Genomic DNA, 18,160 nt, shown 5'->3' with positions numbered 1-18,160 from the left:
AAATTTAAGCTAATTAAAAATTCAGTTTCTCACTTGCTTAGCCATATTTCAAGCACTCAGTATATGGCAGTGTCCTGCACTTAGCTGCTCAGGCATGTCCAACTCTTTGTGACCCCATGGACTGTAGCCCACCAAGCTCCTCTGTCCATGGGATTTTTCAAGCAAAATTACTGGAGTGGGTTGCCATTTTCCTCCTCCAGGGGATCTTCCCGACCCAGGGATTGCACCCACATCTCTTGTGCCCCCACATTGCAGATTCTTTACCCACTGAGCCATTAGGGAATTCCCAGCAGATGGCCAGCAGCTACCACATAGGACAGCACAGGCAACGGCTCCGTCCTTGTAGGAAGTTCTATGGCACAGCGCTACTCCTGAAGCAGCTGCTACTGCCAGTTCCTTGTGAACTTGCTACTTAGCCAGAATTTCTGTTACTCTCGTTCATGCTCCTTTGGTCTCTGGCCTCAGTGGTGTACACCCTGGCATCAGCTTCTCTAAGACTCACTTATCCTATCCTTATGGGTAGACTCTCACCTCCTAGGTCCTCCATGTATTTTTGCTACAAACCATGTTTCCCTTATCAGAACAATTTCCTTGTATTGTCTGCATCCTCCATTAGGTTGAGTTTCTGCCTTGCACATTCATTTTGCCCATAATCCCACCACAATATTTGGTGCACACAAACGTGTTAGCGCTAAATTAAATAATGAATAAAGAAGTAAACTGTCGACCTCAACTCCACAAATGTAGAATTGTAATATCTACCACTCTAAAATTTACTCTGATGAATTTTGTGTCATCTGAACCTTTATAAGTTGTCCCAAATGTCTGGGCTCATCTTTCTAAGGTTTCCATCCATTGTGGTTCTTTGCTACACCTGACTAGCTTTTCCAGACCCTCTCATTGGGGTAAGTTTCCCTATATCCCCTCACCACGCATAATCTGATTGGAGGTGTTTGAGTACCTCCACCACAAAGGAGTGATTATGAACACTTTAGATGTCTAAGATTTGACAGAAATTTCATTTCATCCAATTCCTTTTCAGCTTTTGCCGAAGTCGGAGGCTACGAGAATTTTACAGAGAAGTACATGAATGCCATCCCAACCATAGTGGAGGGGGACAACCTGACAATCAAATCCAAGTGCTACACACCTCAGGGAGACTCCTTCCATATTTTTCGAGATGCTGTCACTGGGGATATTCCATGGCCAGGAACAATATTCGGAATGACTGTTGTAGCTGCGTGGTATTGGTGTACAGATCAGGTAAAGTGTGTGTGTGCGTGTGAGAGAGAGAGAGACAGAGAGAGAGAGATACATGAATATGTTTATGTTGTTCTTTTTCTACTCATAGAAAAACATCTAGTTTCTATTTCATACACACACATACATCATTTAAAGAGCCAAAACCTTCTATGAATACGACGCTTCTTATGAAATTTAAAAAAGAATGGACCCTTTCCTGGTGGCTCAGATGGTAGAGTCTGCCTGCAAAGCAGGAGACCCAGGTTAGATTCCTAGGTCAGAAAGAACCCCTGGGGAAGGGCATGACAACCCACTCCAGTATCCTGGCTTGGAGAATTCCATGGACAGAGGAGTCTGGCAGGCTACAGTCCCTGGGGTCACAAAGAATCAGACTTGACTGAGTGACTAATACTGTTATGAAAAATAGCTGTCTAGTGTCCAACTTTCTACCTATTTCTCATCTCCCAAAGGCAAACAATTTCAACTCCCTCAGTTAAGTATTTTGGTATGCATTTTTATTCTCTAAATCTTGTACTCACTGTATAGTTTGTGAACAACTGGCATGGATATTACCTTAGAGTTCATTAGAAATGAATGCTCTTAGATGCTACCCACACCCATTGAATCAGAATTTTCTCATAAACCTGATTCCCGGGAGATTCAAATAAATCCTTGTATTGCTTCTTCTTACTTTTCCAGTTTTAGAGTTTTCTATTGGCTTCCCATAAAGAGAGATGAGAGTTTACCTTTTCAGTTTTCCACCCTCAGTCCCCTACAAGGCACATCTCCTGTTCATTCATCTTCCTAATAGATCCAGTTCACAATTTTGGCGAGATGTGCATTCAATGCAGCAATTTTTTGTGACTGCATAAATGTAACTCATAACCGAGCTACATATTCTCTGATTGATTTTTCCTTAGCTTTTTCTTTTCCCTAAAACGAATAACTCTAAATACTTCTGTTTTAAATTCTCTTGGTGATTATTACTCATTCAGTAACAAACCCTCAGCAAATTGCCTAAATCTCCTCTCAATTCTTGCACACACATCAAGTATTCTGTGAGCTGCTTGTTTCCTCTTGGAGCCTTTCATCTCTCACCAGCTCACGGGTTGTCCACTCTACTTGGTGCTCATCCTAACTCAGAACTCCCTTCGTGACCACATTTGACATCCCCTTCGCTTCATTCTTGGCTTGTATTTCCTATTTCCAGTATTCTACATCATCTTCTTTCTTTGTTTAGTCCAGCTTTTTGAGGCAATGAATTCTCCGGTTAGCTGCTGAGAAAGAAGGGAGATGTATTAGCTGTGAATTTGCATGTTTCAAAACGTCTTCAACCTAACTCTAAGTAAATTGATCCTCTGGCCATGTGCACATTTGTAGGTTGGAAATAATCTTCCCAGAGTCATAGATTCATTGTATTTTGACTTCCACCATCACAGGTGAGAAGCCTGAAGTTACTCTTGATCTTTTGGGTGTGACTCTGCTGGGGAAAAAATTGAAGGCAGAAGTAGAAGAGGGTGATAGAGTATGAGCTGGTCGGATGGCGTCTCCGATTCAATGGACGTGAACTTGGGCAAACTTCAGGAGTTAGTGAGGGACAGGGAGGCCTGGTGTGCTGCTGTCCATGGCGTCGCGAAGAGTCGGACATGACTGAGTGACTGAACAACTGCTTTTTCTCTCTGGAACCTTGCCTTTCCTTTGGCCTCAGCATTTTGAAATTTCACCACAATGTACTATTGTGTGTGGATCTATTTTTACCCATTAGGACAGGCTGCTGTGAACTTCTTTGATCGAGTAACTGATGTCTTGAATAATTTGGGGAGATTCTTTGCTGCCTTCCATTTTGTTTTGTTTTGTTTTCTTGGAACTCTATTTTTGGATGTTGGTCTTCCTCAGCTGGTTCTCTAGTGTTTTACCTTCTTCTCTCCATCATCCATCTCTTGGTCTTTTGCACTACTTAAGAGGAGACTTTCTTAATTTTATCCTGCAGTTTTTCTGCCTTTGTATTTAAAGCTTCTAAGATCTTATTTTTTGTTTTCTGGGTGCTCCTTTTTATATCAAATGAGTTTGTTTTTATTTTGGTGGGTTTTTTTGGAAGTTTTCTTCTTCCTAAATAGTCTCTGTCAACTTAAACTTACAATTTCACAATTTTAACTCACTTTATATCAATGGCCATACATGATGTTAGTGTCAGTTTTCTTTTTCTCTATATAGTAAACTGATTTCTTCAACATGTCTATCAAAGAATGCATCCTTACGCCACTGATTTGTGGAACCATCTTTATTACTTTTGTTTTGCCTCTGATTAACTAACTAACTTAAGTGACCTCACATTCTTCTTAGATGCAGGGGCTGAACCTGCTTGTCTGCTGACGAGGCTTCTCTCCTTACCTGTAATTCGTGTTGCCCCTCCAACCATCAGCTTCCAGACCTCTGTCCAAAAATATCGCCTGCTCCATCAGCACTAAATAACACTGCCACTGTCCCTAACAGATCTGTCTCCCCAGAGACAACTAAGCAGAAAAAGACATCTCTGTTTTACAACATTCCTTGAGAAGAAAGAGTGACATCAAAATATTATTATGGTTGAAAATTCCACTTTGCTAGGAAATTACTAGTCAAGAAATTATACAACTTAAGTAGGAATTATGAAATTACACACATTCATTTCCCCAGGACCATCATATTTGATTCATAACTCAGTGCAGTCTGAAGAAATTTGGAGATGAATATCTCAGAATTCTGTTCTGATGGCTGCCTGCCTCTGGTGTTTCCATGTCAGTGAGCTGACTTTCCCTTCGGGATAATTGCCTAGCAGTAGTAGAGAGAAACCAATGAGTATATGACTTACTTAGCGCCTGAAATATCAAAGACTTCGCAGGTGACACAGTATTAAACAACCTGCCTGCCAGTGCAGGAGACAGTTTCCATCCCTAGGTCAGGAAGATCCCCTGGAGTAGGAAATGGCAAACTGCTCCAGTGTTCTTGCCTGGGAAATTCCACCTGGTGGGCTACAGTCCATGAGGTCACAAAGAGTCGGACATGACTGAGGGCTGAGCGCATGCACACACACACACACCAAAGGCACAACTTGTGGCAAAAGTCAATAGTGACAGCTTTGTGCCTGCAGGAGCACATGGCCCTTGTTGCAGTGCAGCCTGGGAACTGCAAACGTTTGAATAGAAGTGATAGGTATTGATTTAAACATGACAAGAGTCTTACAAACAGACCAAATACTCAGGATGCCCTACAAGAGATAACTTTATTTAGAGATGAAAAAACTGAGACTCACAGAAGTCAAATACTCACGTAAGAGGAGCAAGGATTCAAGTTCCAATTTTACTCTGAAGCCCATTATTTTCCGCTACCACGACTCTCTTTTTCACTGTAACATTAATTCTGAAGTGAGGCACTCCCCTTCACTGAAGTCACCCTCTGGTTTTCTTGTGACTACATCATGTTCCCCTGGCAGGTCATTGTGCAGCGCTGCCTGTCGGGCAAGGACATGTCGCACGTGAAGGCCGCCTGCATCATGTGTGGGTACCTGAAGCTGCTGCCCATGTTCCTCATGGTGATGCCAGGGATGATCAGCCGCATCCTGTTCACAGGTGAGTCTTGAATCCACAGATCCTTTTTTACTTTATTACATGTGAATTCTGAGTAGTGGTTTCAAGATAGATAAAAACTTTGATAAACTAGAAAATCCATTACATACGACAGTAAAAACAGAATCCCAAGTGGAGAGAACAGCCTGTGCAGAGGCTCAGAAGCAGGAAATCTTGGCACACTTCACATTCTGTTCTCTTATTTCTTTTGCACTGTACGCCTGTCTCCTTGCAGACATTTGAGCTTGTGAGCCTGTTTTCATGAGTGGCGTGGATTTAAGCTAGTCTAGAGGATAATGCAGGAGGATGAGATAAACTGGAAAAATGTGAGCTGAGTGAGCTGTGATGGTTGAGTCCAAGACGTCTTTGACTGAGAATGTCATCAAGATTCACTGTCACTTCTTGGTCCTTCCAAGATGGTTAGAGACCGGACTGGGCTTTGGAATTGGGTTTTATGGGTACTTTAACTTCTGAGCCAGCTGAAAGTAGCTACTAATGTTGAAAATCTTCCTTAAAAAATCAACTTTTCCTTTATTATGACGGGTACAGGAAATATATTCAGCTAAGCAAGGCCTCTGGTTCTAATGGGGCAATCCATCAGATAACACTGAATCCACATCATATTTTCTCAACTGGGCACCAGTTTATTTAGCTAAAATATTGTTACAATGAAAATCACCTTTTTTCCCCCAAAATGATCCATTTTACTGTAAATAACTCCTTATAGGTATTCCTTGTGCTTCAGTTCCCACTCTTCCTTATTTTTTTGTCTTAATTTTTTTAATGATGTTTATTACAAGACTACTGTTTCCTTGGGGGTGTGGTGTCACATTAAAATGATTCCCCTACACAGCAAGTTAGAATGTTTCTTTGTTCTTCTTACTGCAACATTATAGTGCTGTTGAAAATATCCAACAACAACAAAAAAGAAAATATCCAACAAGTAAAGAATGGTCAAAGAACATACTATATCCCTGTTCATAGAAAATTGCACACAAGGGACTGAAGACTATCTCGAAAGTCAGGAAAATGCTGAAGTTATTATGTTAAATGTAAAAATCAGATTACAAAATATTACCTCAACAATTACCATAGCTATGCAAAAAAAAAAAAATATATATATATATATATATAGGTGGAAAAGGATTATAAAAGACTACTGAAAAAAACAAAAGAAGTTAAAGTGCTAAGGTATTAGCATTCTGGGTGGGGTTTTTGAAATCAAGTTTTGCTATCTGTTGTCATAATATTGTTTAAGGAAAGAAAAAAAAAGATATCGTGCAAATGCCACAGTGAAGTAAGATATCATCCTACATGGGGCAGTCACTCCAACAACCAGCACAGGTGATACTTCTTAGGTATAGGTGGTAAAACACTGGGCTAAGTGATCAGACAAGGGTAACATCTGGGTGTTGTGGTGGGGGTGGGGTGCTGGAGGTGGGAGTTAGGGTGGGGTTGGTTTTGTCTCTGGAGCTCCATGCTCCCCAGAGGAGCTGCACTCTTGCGGCTTTGTTGGAGGATGGAGCAGCTCCCTCTGTTTGCTGTCCTGCCATCACCCAGCCACATCCCAAAGAAGAGTCCTGCCCCTCAGGTCAATGCACAGGGAGCTATAGGCATGAGACACTTAGGAGGTCATATTCTGGGCAAAAAGGGAGCAGGTTCAGAGTGTGGAGTCCAAAACTGAATCTCTAATTTCCATGCATGAAAATTCCTCTCACCCATGATATTACGACTTGTCTCTATGTCCAATGGTTGTAGATCTTCCTGTTTGGCCCCACTCACTGAACCCACTTTTCTGAATCCGCCCCCCCCCCCCCCCTCAGAGAAGGTGGCCTGTGTTGTACCTTCGGAATGCGTGAAGCACTGTGGAGTTAAAGTCGGCTGCTCCAACTATGCTTACCCAATGCTGGTGATGGAACTGATGCCCAATGGTAAGAAAACATGCATGCTTGGATGACTGGATGGAGAAAATGTGATGCTCGGTAGAGACAGATGGGCGGATGAACAATAGACAGAGAGAGAGAGAGGTGTTGATAAGTGAACAGTATTCAGCTGTAGGGCTTCCCCAATGGATCAGTGGTAAAGAACCTGCCTGCAATACAGAAGACATGAGTTTACCCTAGGTTGGGAAGATCCCATGAAGGAAAACATGGCAACCCATTCCAGTGTTCTTGCCTGGAGAATCCTATGGACAGAGGAGCCTGGCAGACTACAGTCCATAGGGTCCCAAAGAGTCAGACGCCACTGAGCATGCATACATGCATTCAGCCTTAAAAAAAAAAAAAAGAAGGCAATCCTGCCACTTGCAATAACATAGACAAAGGTAGAGGACATTATGCTGAGTGAAACAGTCAAGCACCTGAAGACAAATACTGCATGACATCACTTATATGCGGAATCTTAAAGAAATCAGACTCCTAGAAGCAGAGAGTGGAGGGTGATCATCAGGGGCTTGGTGGAGAGCGGCAGTCATGGGGAGATGTTGGTCAAAGAGTATAAACTTTCTGTTATAAGATGAATAAGTTCTGGAGACCTAATGTATATATATTAACTATATATGTATATATGTTAACTATAGTTAATAGTAATATACTACTAATATTTACTTAAAACTAAGAGAATAGATCTCAAGTCTAATCATCACAAAACCAGAATGTGGTAACCATGTGAGTGATGGACATGTTAATTAGCCTGACTGTGGTAACCATTTCACATCACGTTATACACGTTACTACTACTATTGATATCCATCAATCATACCTTGATAAATCGTTGTGCTGGGACTGCCTCAGAGGCCAGGTCTGTAGATGGGCCATGAGAAAGGGTTATGCCATAATCTTTAATCATTCTTACTTCCATTAATTCAGTTGTTTCCATCAAACCTCTCTTGAACACCTTCCATAGGCTACCAGCCCTGTTCTTGGCCTGGGGAATACAGAAATGAACCAGATATAATTCTTATTAGAAGAATTCTTACTCCTCTGAATTCAAAACTATCAAGGCAATCAAGGGCACTTAAGTGATTGATTTATCACTAAAAGAGTTTCATAGCAATAAACTTATAAGTTCAGAGGGCTAGAGGTTAAATATTCATTCTGCTTTCTTTACAGTAGTGGTATCCAAATAATATACCTCAATCTATTTAATTTGCAACTGTTTATTGAGTGCCTACTATGTACCAGACACCACTTTGTGCTCAGAAAACAACAGTGAAGCAGGCACAAAATCCCCTATTAAAATTCATATTCCAGTTTTGTGAGATAAAAAACAAACCACACATTATGTGAAATAAGTAAGTTATTAGGATACTAGATGGTAAGCAAGGTAAGGGGCTCAGTAGTGACCAGATGATCCTGTACCTTAGATTCATCGAAGGTTGGCTAACACTTTTGTGACCTTTCTCCTCCCTGACCCACAAGAGCATTGTCAAGCGGAAGGGAGCATGACCCACAAGTGACCCCATCTACCCTCTTTCACACTTTGGGAAGCCTACATGGCATCACTAGTAAGAAGAGGGAACTGAAGGATAAAGTTGCCACAATTTTTCAAAACTCTGCTTTGCCCACCAAAGATGTCTTCAAGAGAATCTCCCACTAGGCTTTTCCCTCTCCAGTTCCCTAACCTTCAAGAAGCCAAGAATTCCTCCCCAAAGAAAGGTGGCAGAACCCAGCTTCCTCTCTTTCAAATGGCCTCTAAGTTTATATTTACAACCAAAATTCTATGCTGGACTATTCTCAAGTCACCAGGAAATGTGCAGGAAGTGCCATATGATGATCCATGTTGATAGGCACACCAGTCAATGAATGTTCCAGATGACACTTCATCTTTGAACAACTCTCTGGTTTGGCAAGGCCCTCGTAGACCACGGTGTTCAGTTCCTAACTGGTGACTGCACCCTCTCCCGGCCCCAGGACTGCGAGGCCTGATGCTGTCGGTCATGCTGGCCTCTCTGATGAGCTCCCTGACCTCCATCTTCAACAGTGCCAGCGCCCTCTTCACCATTGATCTGTACACCAAGATCCGGGAGAGAGCATCTGAGAAAGAGCTCCTCATAGCTGGACGGTGAGATACTCCTGGTTTCTGTCTAAAATTTCTCTGCAAAAAGGCAGACATAGGGACTTCTCTGGTGGTCTAGTGGCTAAGACTCTGCACTCCCAATGCAGGGGGCCTGGGTTCAATCCTTGGTTGGGGAACTAAGACTGGGTGCAACCAAATAAATATTTTTAAAAAGAAAGAAAGAAAAAGGCAGATAAATGAACTAGAATCTCCTCAACTTTGGATTCAGGAAATTAACCGTAGCATTCTAGAGTAGGAGGAAGAGATCTTTACTCTCAGTTGCTAAGCTATGTCTGACTCCTTTAAGACCCCATGGACTGTAGCCCTCCAGGCTCCTCCGTGCATGGGATTTCCCAGGCAAGAATACTGGAGTCGGCTGCCATTTCCTCCTCCAGATGATCTTTCTGACCCAGGGATCTAACCCTTGTCCGCTGTGTCTCCTGCATTGGCAGACAGATTTGGAAGAGACATTAGAGGACATTTAATTCAACATCATCTTTATAGCTACAAAATTGGGGGCCATATTTTAAGTGAAATAGTTGCTTTGTCCAGACTTTCAACTGCCTCTGTTTCTTATTTCTTCCTCTCCTCACACCATCTCCCAACCACATCTTCATGATGCTCCTTCCATGTTTTTCTGGGCGTGTAAACTTCCCACTTACTCTGATAGACTAAATGCATTGTCTCTAGAAGCTTCCATGTGTATCTAAACCATCCACACACTACTACAGAGAAGTTTATCAACTACATTCATTAAGAAATGAGGTGTTAAGAGAAACTGACCACTATCTAAACAATTATGCATTATTGAATACAGTTACAAATGCTTTAGTAAATTAAGCACCTGAGGGAAAAATTCCAAGGGCTCACTTGGTCCAGATCTTGACTCTGGACAAAAGACAGGAAGAAAAATAAGACATCTGTGCTTTTGTGGTGGGGACAGTGTTGGACTAGAATTCAGCAGGTCCCAAGAGGCAGTGGTCACACTAAGAGGTATGTAGTTTTAGGCATCATTCTACATTAAGTCTCAATAGTCTACTAATGAGCTTTTCTTTTTATCTCTCTTATTAAATGTCTACTACATCTCAGAATACAAATATGAAAAAAGGACATATATGTGACAAGCAATTTCCTGCTTTGTGGGATTTATGCCTTTGTGAGGAATGTAAACAATAAATGTATGTTATACCTGACTCCCCGGGTGGCTCAGTGGTAAAGAATCTGCCTGCCAACGAAGGAGACGCAAGGGATGAGGGTTCGACCCCTGGGTCGGGAAGATCCCCTAGAGGAGGAAACGAAAACCACTCCGGGATTCTTGTCTGGGAAACCCCGAGGACAGAGGAGCCTGATGGGCTACGGTTCTGGAGAATGTAAAGAGTTGGACATGACTGAGCGTGTGTGCGTGCACACATACACACACACTCACACACATTCTATACCTGATAAAAAATGTTAGGTAGAAAAGCAAAACAGGGTTAAAGGCTGGTGGCTACTGAAGACAGGCGCTCAGGGAGTCCCCCCTTGAGGGTGTGACGTTTGAGCACAACCCTGAAGGAAGTCCAGGAGTGAGTCCCATGGCTCAGTGTGGACAGAAGAGTAAGTGCTGCGTGCTTGCAAGAGTCACGTGCGTGTCATGCGTGTGAGGACCAAGGGGCGGGGCTGGCACAGGAGGAGCAGCTGGAGGGAGACAGGAAACACAGTCAGAGGTAAAGGGAGGAGGACACGCAGGTCCATTCACGTCATAGCAAGACTTTGGATTTCATTCCGCGTGTGTTAGAAATCAGTCAAAGATAAGAGCAAGGGAGGTATGTGGTTTGCTTTCCAATGAGGATAACAGCTGGGATGGTGGGTGTTATCTATTGAATCTATACTGTGTTCTGGGCATCATGCTCAGACTTGCCATGGTTTACCACATTTAGTTATTGCAAAGTTGCAGAGGTCTTGTCAAGATTACATGAGACACTGTGCCTCAGGTCTCCTGCCCGAATGCTTGCCCCTCTTGTCTCTCAGTCTTCAGGCCTCTGTTTCAGGTGAGCACGGGGTTGTGATAACCTTTTGCAGAAAGTCCAGTGAACTAGGTTTGTTTGTTAACTTACACGACAAGCATAACTGAAGTTTAGAAACGTGAATCAGTCAGGATCCCTGGACCCCAGGAGCCTCTAGAAGGTTTTCACTTTTGTCAATATTTTAACCAATTTTTTCTACCTGTCAAAGTACTCAAGTAGTAAAACACACAAATTAGTATTTCTGGCCACTTCACTCAGCATATCTGTTTTAATTCCCACCTATACAGACTGACTTAGTTTCTCTCAAGCTAGGATAAAAGACCACCATGGGAGTCTGCTTTCTTTATCATGCAAATAATTGCTTATTAATAGAAATAGTGTGTTGTAGTTTCAATTGATATATTGCATAAACCACAGTACAGATTAATCAATTGCTGACATTTGAATATTTAATCTCATTGTTGAAGATATTATGACTAATTATAGATAAGCAATTGCTTTATTAGAATTTTACTAACAGATAATCACTAGGCACAGTGTGGCTCCATGTGAGGTCAAGAAGCTTGATTTTATTTAGAAAATCAATGAATGGCCTCAAAATGAATTCAAAACATAATACAAGTACCAATAAGGCTTTTGTTTAATATTGAAATAATTCTATTTTCTTCCCAGGTTATTTATCATCCTTTTAATTGCCATCAGCATTGTGTGGGTCCCCTTAGTACAGGTTGCTCAAAATGGACAACTATTCCATTACATAGAATCTATTTCTAGCTACCTTGGGCCTCCAATTGCAGCTGTCTTCCTGCTTGCCATCTTCTGTAAAAGAGTCAACGAACAGGTAAGTGAAGATCGGGAAACTTCTCCCCTGCTGGAGTGAGAACAAGGTATTTCATTCACTGGTAGAAAAATGCTTTCTTCCCACTCTATTTATACATCTCAAGGCCCCTTTCAAGTTCAACTGTGGTCAGCTGCAATGCCTAATTCTAACTAAAGTGTATAGAAACATAGTGCACAGAGTACAGTCTTTTTATTTCTTACAAAATAGTATCTACATCCTCATCACAGAGCTGAGGAACACAAGGTCGGGAGTAAGACCACCAGGGTCCAATCCTGGCTCTACCACTGAATATCGTTGTGATCTTAATCAGACCATTTGACTCTCTGTAAAATTAAGACAATCACAGTGCCTACCTTAAAAGATTGATGTAAGAAATTTTAAAAGATTTTTAAAACATGAAGTACTTAGAAGAAAATCTACTACATTCATAAAGATTTAAAAAATGTTTATTTATGATGTATATAATTGATTATTGTGGGCCTTGAACATTTAACTGCTTCTTTGTTCCCAGGTATTAGCCTTATTATTATAATTTTCAGATGAGGAACAGATGCTGAGAAATTAATATGTATGTTCTTTCCATATGTTACTTAACATTAGTAAGTGGAAACTTGAGATACAGACTAGGGTCTTCTTCCATCTAAAGCTCACAGCCTTAATCCCTATGCAATACTGTTTTTCCTAAACATAACATCTTGATCGGGCTTCCCTGGTGGCTCAGTGGAAAAGAATCCACCTGGAATGCAGGAGATGTGGGTTTGATCTCTGGGTTGGGAAGATCCTCTGGAGAACAAAACGGCAACCCACTCCAGTATTCTTGCTCGGGAAATCCCATGGACAGAGGAGCCTGGCAAGCTATAGTCCGTGGGGTTGCAAAAGGTTCAGACACAACTTAGCCACTAAACAACAACAAATTATTGATCAGGGAAACAGGGATACGTGTTTCTACTCCCACCAACTTCACAGATAAAATGAATGCTTTTAATTGTCAAAACCTTAATAAAGTTGTCAAACTAATATCAATTCTTTAAATTGTGTAACATAAGGCATAGTTATGTTTATTCTCCAAAATGTCACAAGTTTTAACATATACATATATATAAAGTCAAACACAGAGGAAACTTCAGTTTGTGTCAGCCTAGGCAGTAATGTCCTGAAGTTGGAGAACCAACAGTGGAATGATCTTTCAGAACCACAGACAGCAACAGCCCACTGGTAACAGGTATTTTCAGCTTTTCCCTGCTTTGATAACCTTGTGGTCAAGGTTAGCCTTTTGTTGGTCCTTAGTGGAGAAAACAGACAGGATGATGATTATGACTTTCTTGAATGAGTGTGTTGTCTTTTCTAAATACACAAATTTTACTCTTGTTTCTTTCTCAGGGAGCCTTCTGGGGTCTAATTGTTGGATTTGTGATTGGCCTCATCCGTATGGTCGCAGAGTTTGTCTATGGAACCGGGAGTTGTTTGGCCACCAGTAACTGCCCCCAAGTCATCTGTGGAGTGCACTATCTGTACTTTGCCCTCATTCTCTTTTTTGTTTCCATACTAATCATCCTGGGAATTTCCCTGTTAACAAAACCCATTCCTGATGTACATGTGAGTAATAAGTAATAGATATGCTCATTTTCAAAGGATTCTTTGCCTTTTAAAGCTTCAACTGGTGTATGAGTCCCATACAATGGGACCTGGAAATAAGGGTTTTAAACATATTATTGATGATTTTTAATAACTACCAGAAAATAGAAATATTATTAAAACCATAAATAACTTTGTTTTTTTAAATGCAGAAATAATTTTAAATGATAAATGTTTTTGTGGGTGAGAGTGATGGAAGAGCTCTTCTTTGTTGTCTGTACTTTTCTGTGCTGTTTGATTTTTTTGCACTATACAATAAACAAATGTATCATTGCCTTATTGTAAACACTTGCTATCACTAATATGTTTGTCTCTGGTCTCTGGTTAGCTATATCGCCTGTGCTGGGCTCTTCGGAATAGTACAGAGGAACGAATTGATTTAGATGCAGAAGAGGAAAGACACGAAGAAGCTGATGATGATGCTGATAATGGTAATACCTGGTTTACATTTGGTTTTCTCATAGAAACTCTATGTAACTGTCTTTGTTTCTTTTTTTTTTAATGCCATGAAATTCAGCTTTGGAAAAAGCTCTTAGGTTTATGGCAAACTTAGACTTTAAAATCTTACCTTCCCAACAACCAAGACAATTTGCTACATGTGAAATCCGTCCCTTCATCCACTTGTCTGTCAATCTGTCTGTCCATCCATCCACCATCTATCCATGTGTGCCAGGAATTCCTGTAACACTTAGCGGCTATAATCATCCTTTACAAGCACCTGTACTACACTGACAGGATTTTTATTTCCCGTGTTCTGTGATCATTTATTTCTTCATTTCAGATAATCCTGAGGAAACTCGTGGATGTCTCAGGAAGGCTTATGACTTGTTCTGTGGTTTGCAGAACAAAGGCCCCAAACTGAGCAAAGAGGAGGAAGAAGCCCAGAAGAAGAAGCTGACAGACACGTCTGAGAAGCCCTTATGGAGGACAGTAGTGAACATCAATGCCATCATCCTCCTGGCAGTGGCAGTCTTTGTTCATGGCTATTTTGCCTAAACTCTGTCTGAGCTACTAGAGTATTTATTAAGCAAAGGATAATTTTATTGATTTTTCACTTGTATAACTTTTTTGTGTTGCAAAGGCAGATAAGCATTTTATTGAATGAGATGACTATACACCTGGATTTTAGCTTTTGTTGTTCCTTTGTGTCAATAAAGAGAAAGAAAGAGTTGATAATTTAGAAAGTCAGTGAGTTGACTCAAGGTGTACGTAAACCAGAAGCACTGGGTCTAACTTTTTTCTTATAGCTCAACAGGCAGATTGCCCTAACTTACATTCACTTTCTGCAATTTCCAGAGGTTTCCACTTAGAAGGAATGCCTCTCCCAACTCTGCCTCACATAGTAACCTCTTCATCTATCAAAGTGAACTTCTTCTGTCTTCCCTTCATTGCTCTCAAAGATTTGGAAAGTAGAAATATTTCCTAAAGGTTAAGAGGAGATGAGTTGAAAATATCAGCTGTAAATATATTTGTGAATTTACTGGATATTATTAGCTTATATCTAAATAAAGTCACCCCCTACTAAATATTAGCATATCAAGCTTTTGATTTTTAGACTTCTTCTTTATTTTAATTTGGCCATGCCTTGTGGCTATAGGATCTTAGTTCCTCAACCAGGGATTAAACTTGGGCCCTGGCTGTGAAAGCACTGAGTCCCAGCCACTGAACCACCAGAGAATTTGCATGATTTTTAGACTACTTTTTTAAATAGTTTGATTCTATTTTTATAGATTTCTCGGCTACTTTTTAAAAATAGTTCACACAATTCATCTATTTAAAGTGTACAATTAAGTTTATTTCAGAATAGTCAGAGTTGTGCAATAATTACCAAATCTAATTTTCTATATTAACATTAATTCTTTATTTACTTTGTTACTGGAATATGTCTTTCTCTGTATTTATTTTATTTTGACATTGTGTGTTGTTCTGTGACTGACTTTTCCATATAAAATTTATCTTGGAGCTCTCCACCTATTAGTACATACAGATATCCCTCATTCTTTTTAGTAGCATATTATTCCATAAAATCATTTACCATAATTTGACCATTTTTCTACTGAGAAACATTCACATTTGTTTCAATTACTTGGTATTATCTAAATATTTGACTAATATGTGCATGCTAAGTCACTTCAGTTGTGTTCGACTCTTTGTGACCCCATGGACTGTAGCCTGCCAGGTTCCTTTGTCCATGGAATTTTTCAAGCAAGAATATTGGAGTGGGTTAGCATTTCCTCCTCCAGGGGGTCTTTCCCCCTTGGTAACCATAAGATTGTATTCTACATCTGTTTCTGTTTGTAAATAAGTTCATTTGTACCATTTTTTGATTCCACGTATAAGCAGTATCACATGATATTTGTTTTTCTGGCTTACTTCATTCAATATGACAATCTCTAGGTCCATCCAGGTCAGTGCAAATGGCATCATTTTGTTTTTATTGGTGAGTAATATTCCACTGTATACATGTATCACATCTTCTTTATCCTTTCATCCATTGATGGATATTTAGGTTGTCTCCTTGCCCTGGCTATTGTAAATCGTGCTACAATGAACAATGGGTTGTATATATCTTTTCAAATTATGGTTTTCTCTGGAGCGGGATGCCCAGGAGTGAGATTGCTGGATCATATGGTAGCTCTATTTTTGGACTTTTGAGGAACCTTCATACTGTTCTCCATACTTGCTGTACCAGTTGATATTTCCATCAACAGTGTAGATAGGTTCCTTTTTCTCCACACCCTCTCCAGTATTTACTGATTGTAGATTTTTTGATGATGGCCATTCTGACTGGTGTGAGGTGATACCTCATTGTAGTTTTGATTTGCATTTCCCTAAGAATTAGTGATGTTGAGCATCTTTTCCTGTGCTTTTGGCCACCCGAATGTCTCCTTTGGAGAAATATCTATTTAGATCTCCCACCCATTTTTTGGTCAGCTTGTTTGATATTGAGCTGCATGAGCTGTTTGTATATTTTGTTCATTGTTAAATGGTGTACAAGTCCATTTGTTTAGTGACTGTCCCAGACTATAGTGGCAATGCCCATATTCTTTATTGATGTGGCTACGGAAGTCTTTGTTCCTTAGCTTCTGTTCCATTGTTTTGATAGAGATTTCCTTGAATTCCAGGAAGTCTCCCAGTTTTCCAAACTGACTGTTCTGAGGCCCTTCTTCAGCTCCTAACCAGGCTTGCACTGGATCTGATCAAGGTGAAAGCTTAGGGTCTTCTCAGCCCTTTTCTAATCATGTGTCTTACACTGGTCTTTCTAAATATGGCTTTCTAAATTCCCCAGTATATATAGTTGCTTTGGATGTCTTCATTTCCCAATGACATTTCCCCGAGATTTTGCCTTAAGCAGCCTATGCTATGCTTTTTATTTTTAGGCCATGCTGCATGGCACGTGTGATCTTAGCTCCCAGACCAGGGATGGAACCCACATCCCCTGCCTTGGAAGCACGGAGTCTTAACCACTGGACCACCAGGGAACTCCCTATCGTATGTTTTGATACAACAGGCGTCTGCGGCTTGCAGTTTGGCTTGCAGTGTTTTCAAGCTTCCTCACTCGAGTTCAGTTAGGTGAGACAGAGTGCCACCTAGTGTCAGTCATCCAGGTAGCCAGCCAGGGAGCAAGGAACAGGCTTACACAGTCATTGGTGAACACGGTCTGCTCCGCCCTCTCTGGACCTAGGGAAGCGGCTCCACGCTGGGGGCATGGGCTACACCTGCCCTAAGACTGGTGCCACTCATGGCAGGTGCTACTTCAAGACTGCCAGCACGCAGAGAGAGAGGGTGAGGGGAAGGAGTAAGAGGGCCACAAAACCTGCCAACCATTTGCTAGTGACTTTTTCTTGCTTCCATGCTTGTTTGTTCGCTATCAACTTCTATAAACCATTTTCTAGAATTCTCACAAAATTAGTTCTGACAGTTTCTGTTCAATTTTCAATGTTTCTATTGGAGAATGAGAGTATGGAGTGGCCTCCTCCACCATGTTGCAGACATCACCATTTTTTTGATGTTTATTTATTTATGACTGTGCTGAGTCTTCACTGCTTTGTGGGCTTTTCTCTGGGTGCTACTCTCTAGTGGGCTTCTCACTGCAGTAGCTTCTCTTGTTGTGGAGCACAAGTTCTGGGGCGCTTGCCCTTCAGTTAATTGCAGCATGTGGGCTCAATAGTGGGCTCCCCGACTCTGGAGCACAGGCTCAGTAGTTGTGGCTTAGTTGATCTGCGGCTTGTGCTTGTGGGATCTTCCCAGATCAGAGATCGAACCTATGTTTCCTGCATTGGCAGGCAGATTCTCTACCACTGAGCCACCAGGAAAGCCCTAGACATCACTATTTTTCAGTTCAGTTCAGTTCAGTCGCTCAGTCGTGTCCGACTCTTTGCGACCCCATGAATCGCAGCACACCAGGCCTCCCTGTTCATCACCAACTCCCGAAGTTTACTCAAACTCATGTCCCATCGAGTCAGAGATGCCATCCAGCCATCTCATCCTCTGTCGTCCCCTTCTCCTCCTGCCCCCAATCCCTCCCAGCATCAGGCTCTTTTCCAATGAGTCAACTCTTCGCATGAGGTGGCCAAAGTATTGGAGTTTCAGCTTCAACATCAGTCCTTCCAATGAACACCCAGGACTGATCTCCTTCAGGATGGACGGGTTGGATCTCCTTGCAGAGCAAGGGACTCTCAAGAGTCTTCTCCAACACCACAGTTCAAAAGCATCAATTCTTCAGCGCTCAGCTTTCTTCACAGTCCAACTCTTACATCCATACATGACCACTG

General features: G+C 41.3%; 1 protein-coding gene across 2 annotated transcripts in view; it reads left to right on the top strand.

Moving 5' to 3' along the window:
- LOC110123562 (solute carrier family 5 member 4) overlaps positions 1 to 14,381 on the top strand; it is a 31,090-nt gene extending 16,709 nt beyond the window's left edge. For both annotated transcript variants that reach the window (XM_070474684.1, XM_070474683.1), the window contains 8 exons: positions 1,043 to 1,263; positions 4,715 to 4,850; positions 6,671 to 6,778; positions 8,759 to 8,909; positions 11,582 to 11,750; positions 13,131 to 13,346; positions 13,714 to 13,816; positions 14,167 to 14,381. In XM_070474684.1, coding sequence (XP_070330785.1) covers positions 1,043 to 1,263; positions 4,715 to 4,850; positions 6,671 to 6,778; positions 8,759 to 8,909; positions 11,582 to 11,750; positions 13,131 to 13,346; positions 13,714 to 13,816; positions 14,167 to 14,381 — 1,319 coding nt within the window. The remainder of the gene's footprint in view (positions 1 to 1,042; positions 1,264 to 4,714; positions 4,851 to 6,670; positions 6,779 to 8,758; positions 8,910 to 11,581; positions 11,751 to 13,130; positions 13,347 to 13,713; positions 13,817 to 14,166) is intronic.
- Positions 14,382 to 18,160: the final 3,779 nt, after the last annotated feature.

The sequence above is a fragment of the Odocoileus virginianus genome, chromosome 12 (genome assembly GCF_023699985.2).
Source record: "Odocoileus virginianus isolate 20LAN1187 ecotype Illinois chromosome 12, Ovbor_1.2, whole genome shotgun sequence".
NCBI classification, from domain to species: Eukaryota; Metazoa; Chordata; class Mammalia; order Artiodactyla; family Cervidae; genus Odocoileus; species Odocoileus virginianus.
The sequence above is the reverse complement of the archived record's forward strand: the minus strand, read 5'-3'. Positions and strand labels throughout refer to the sequence as shown.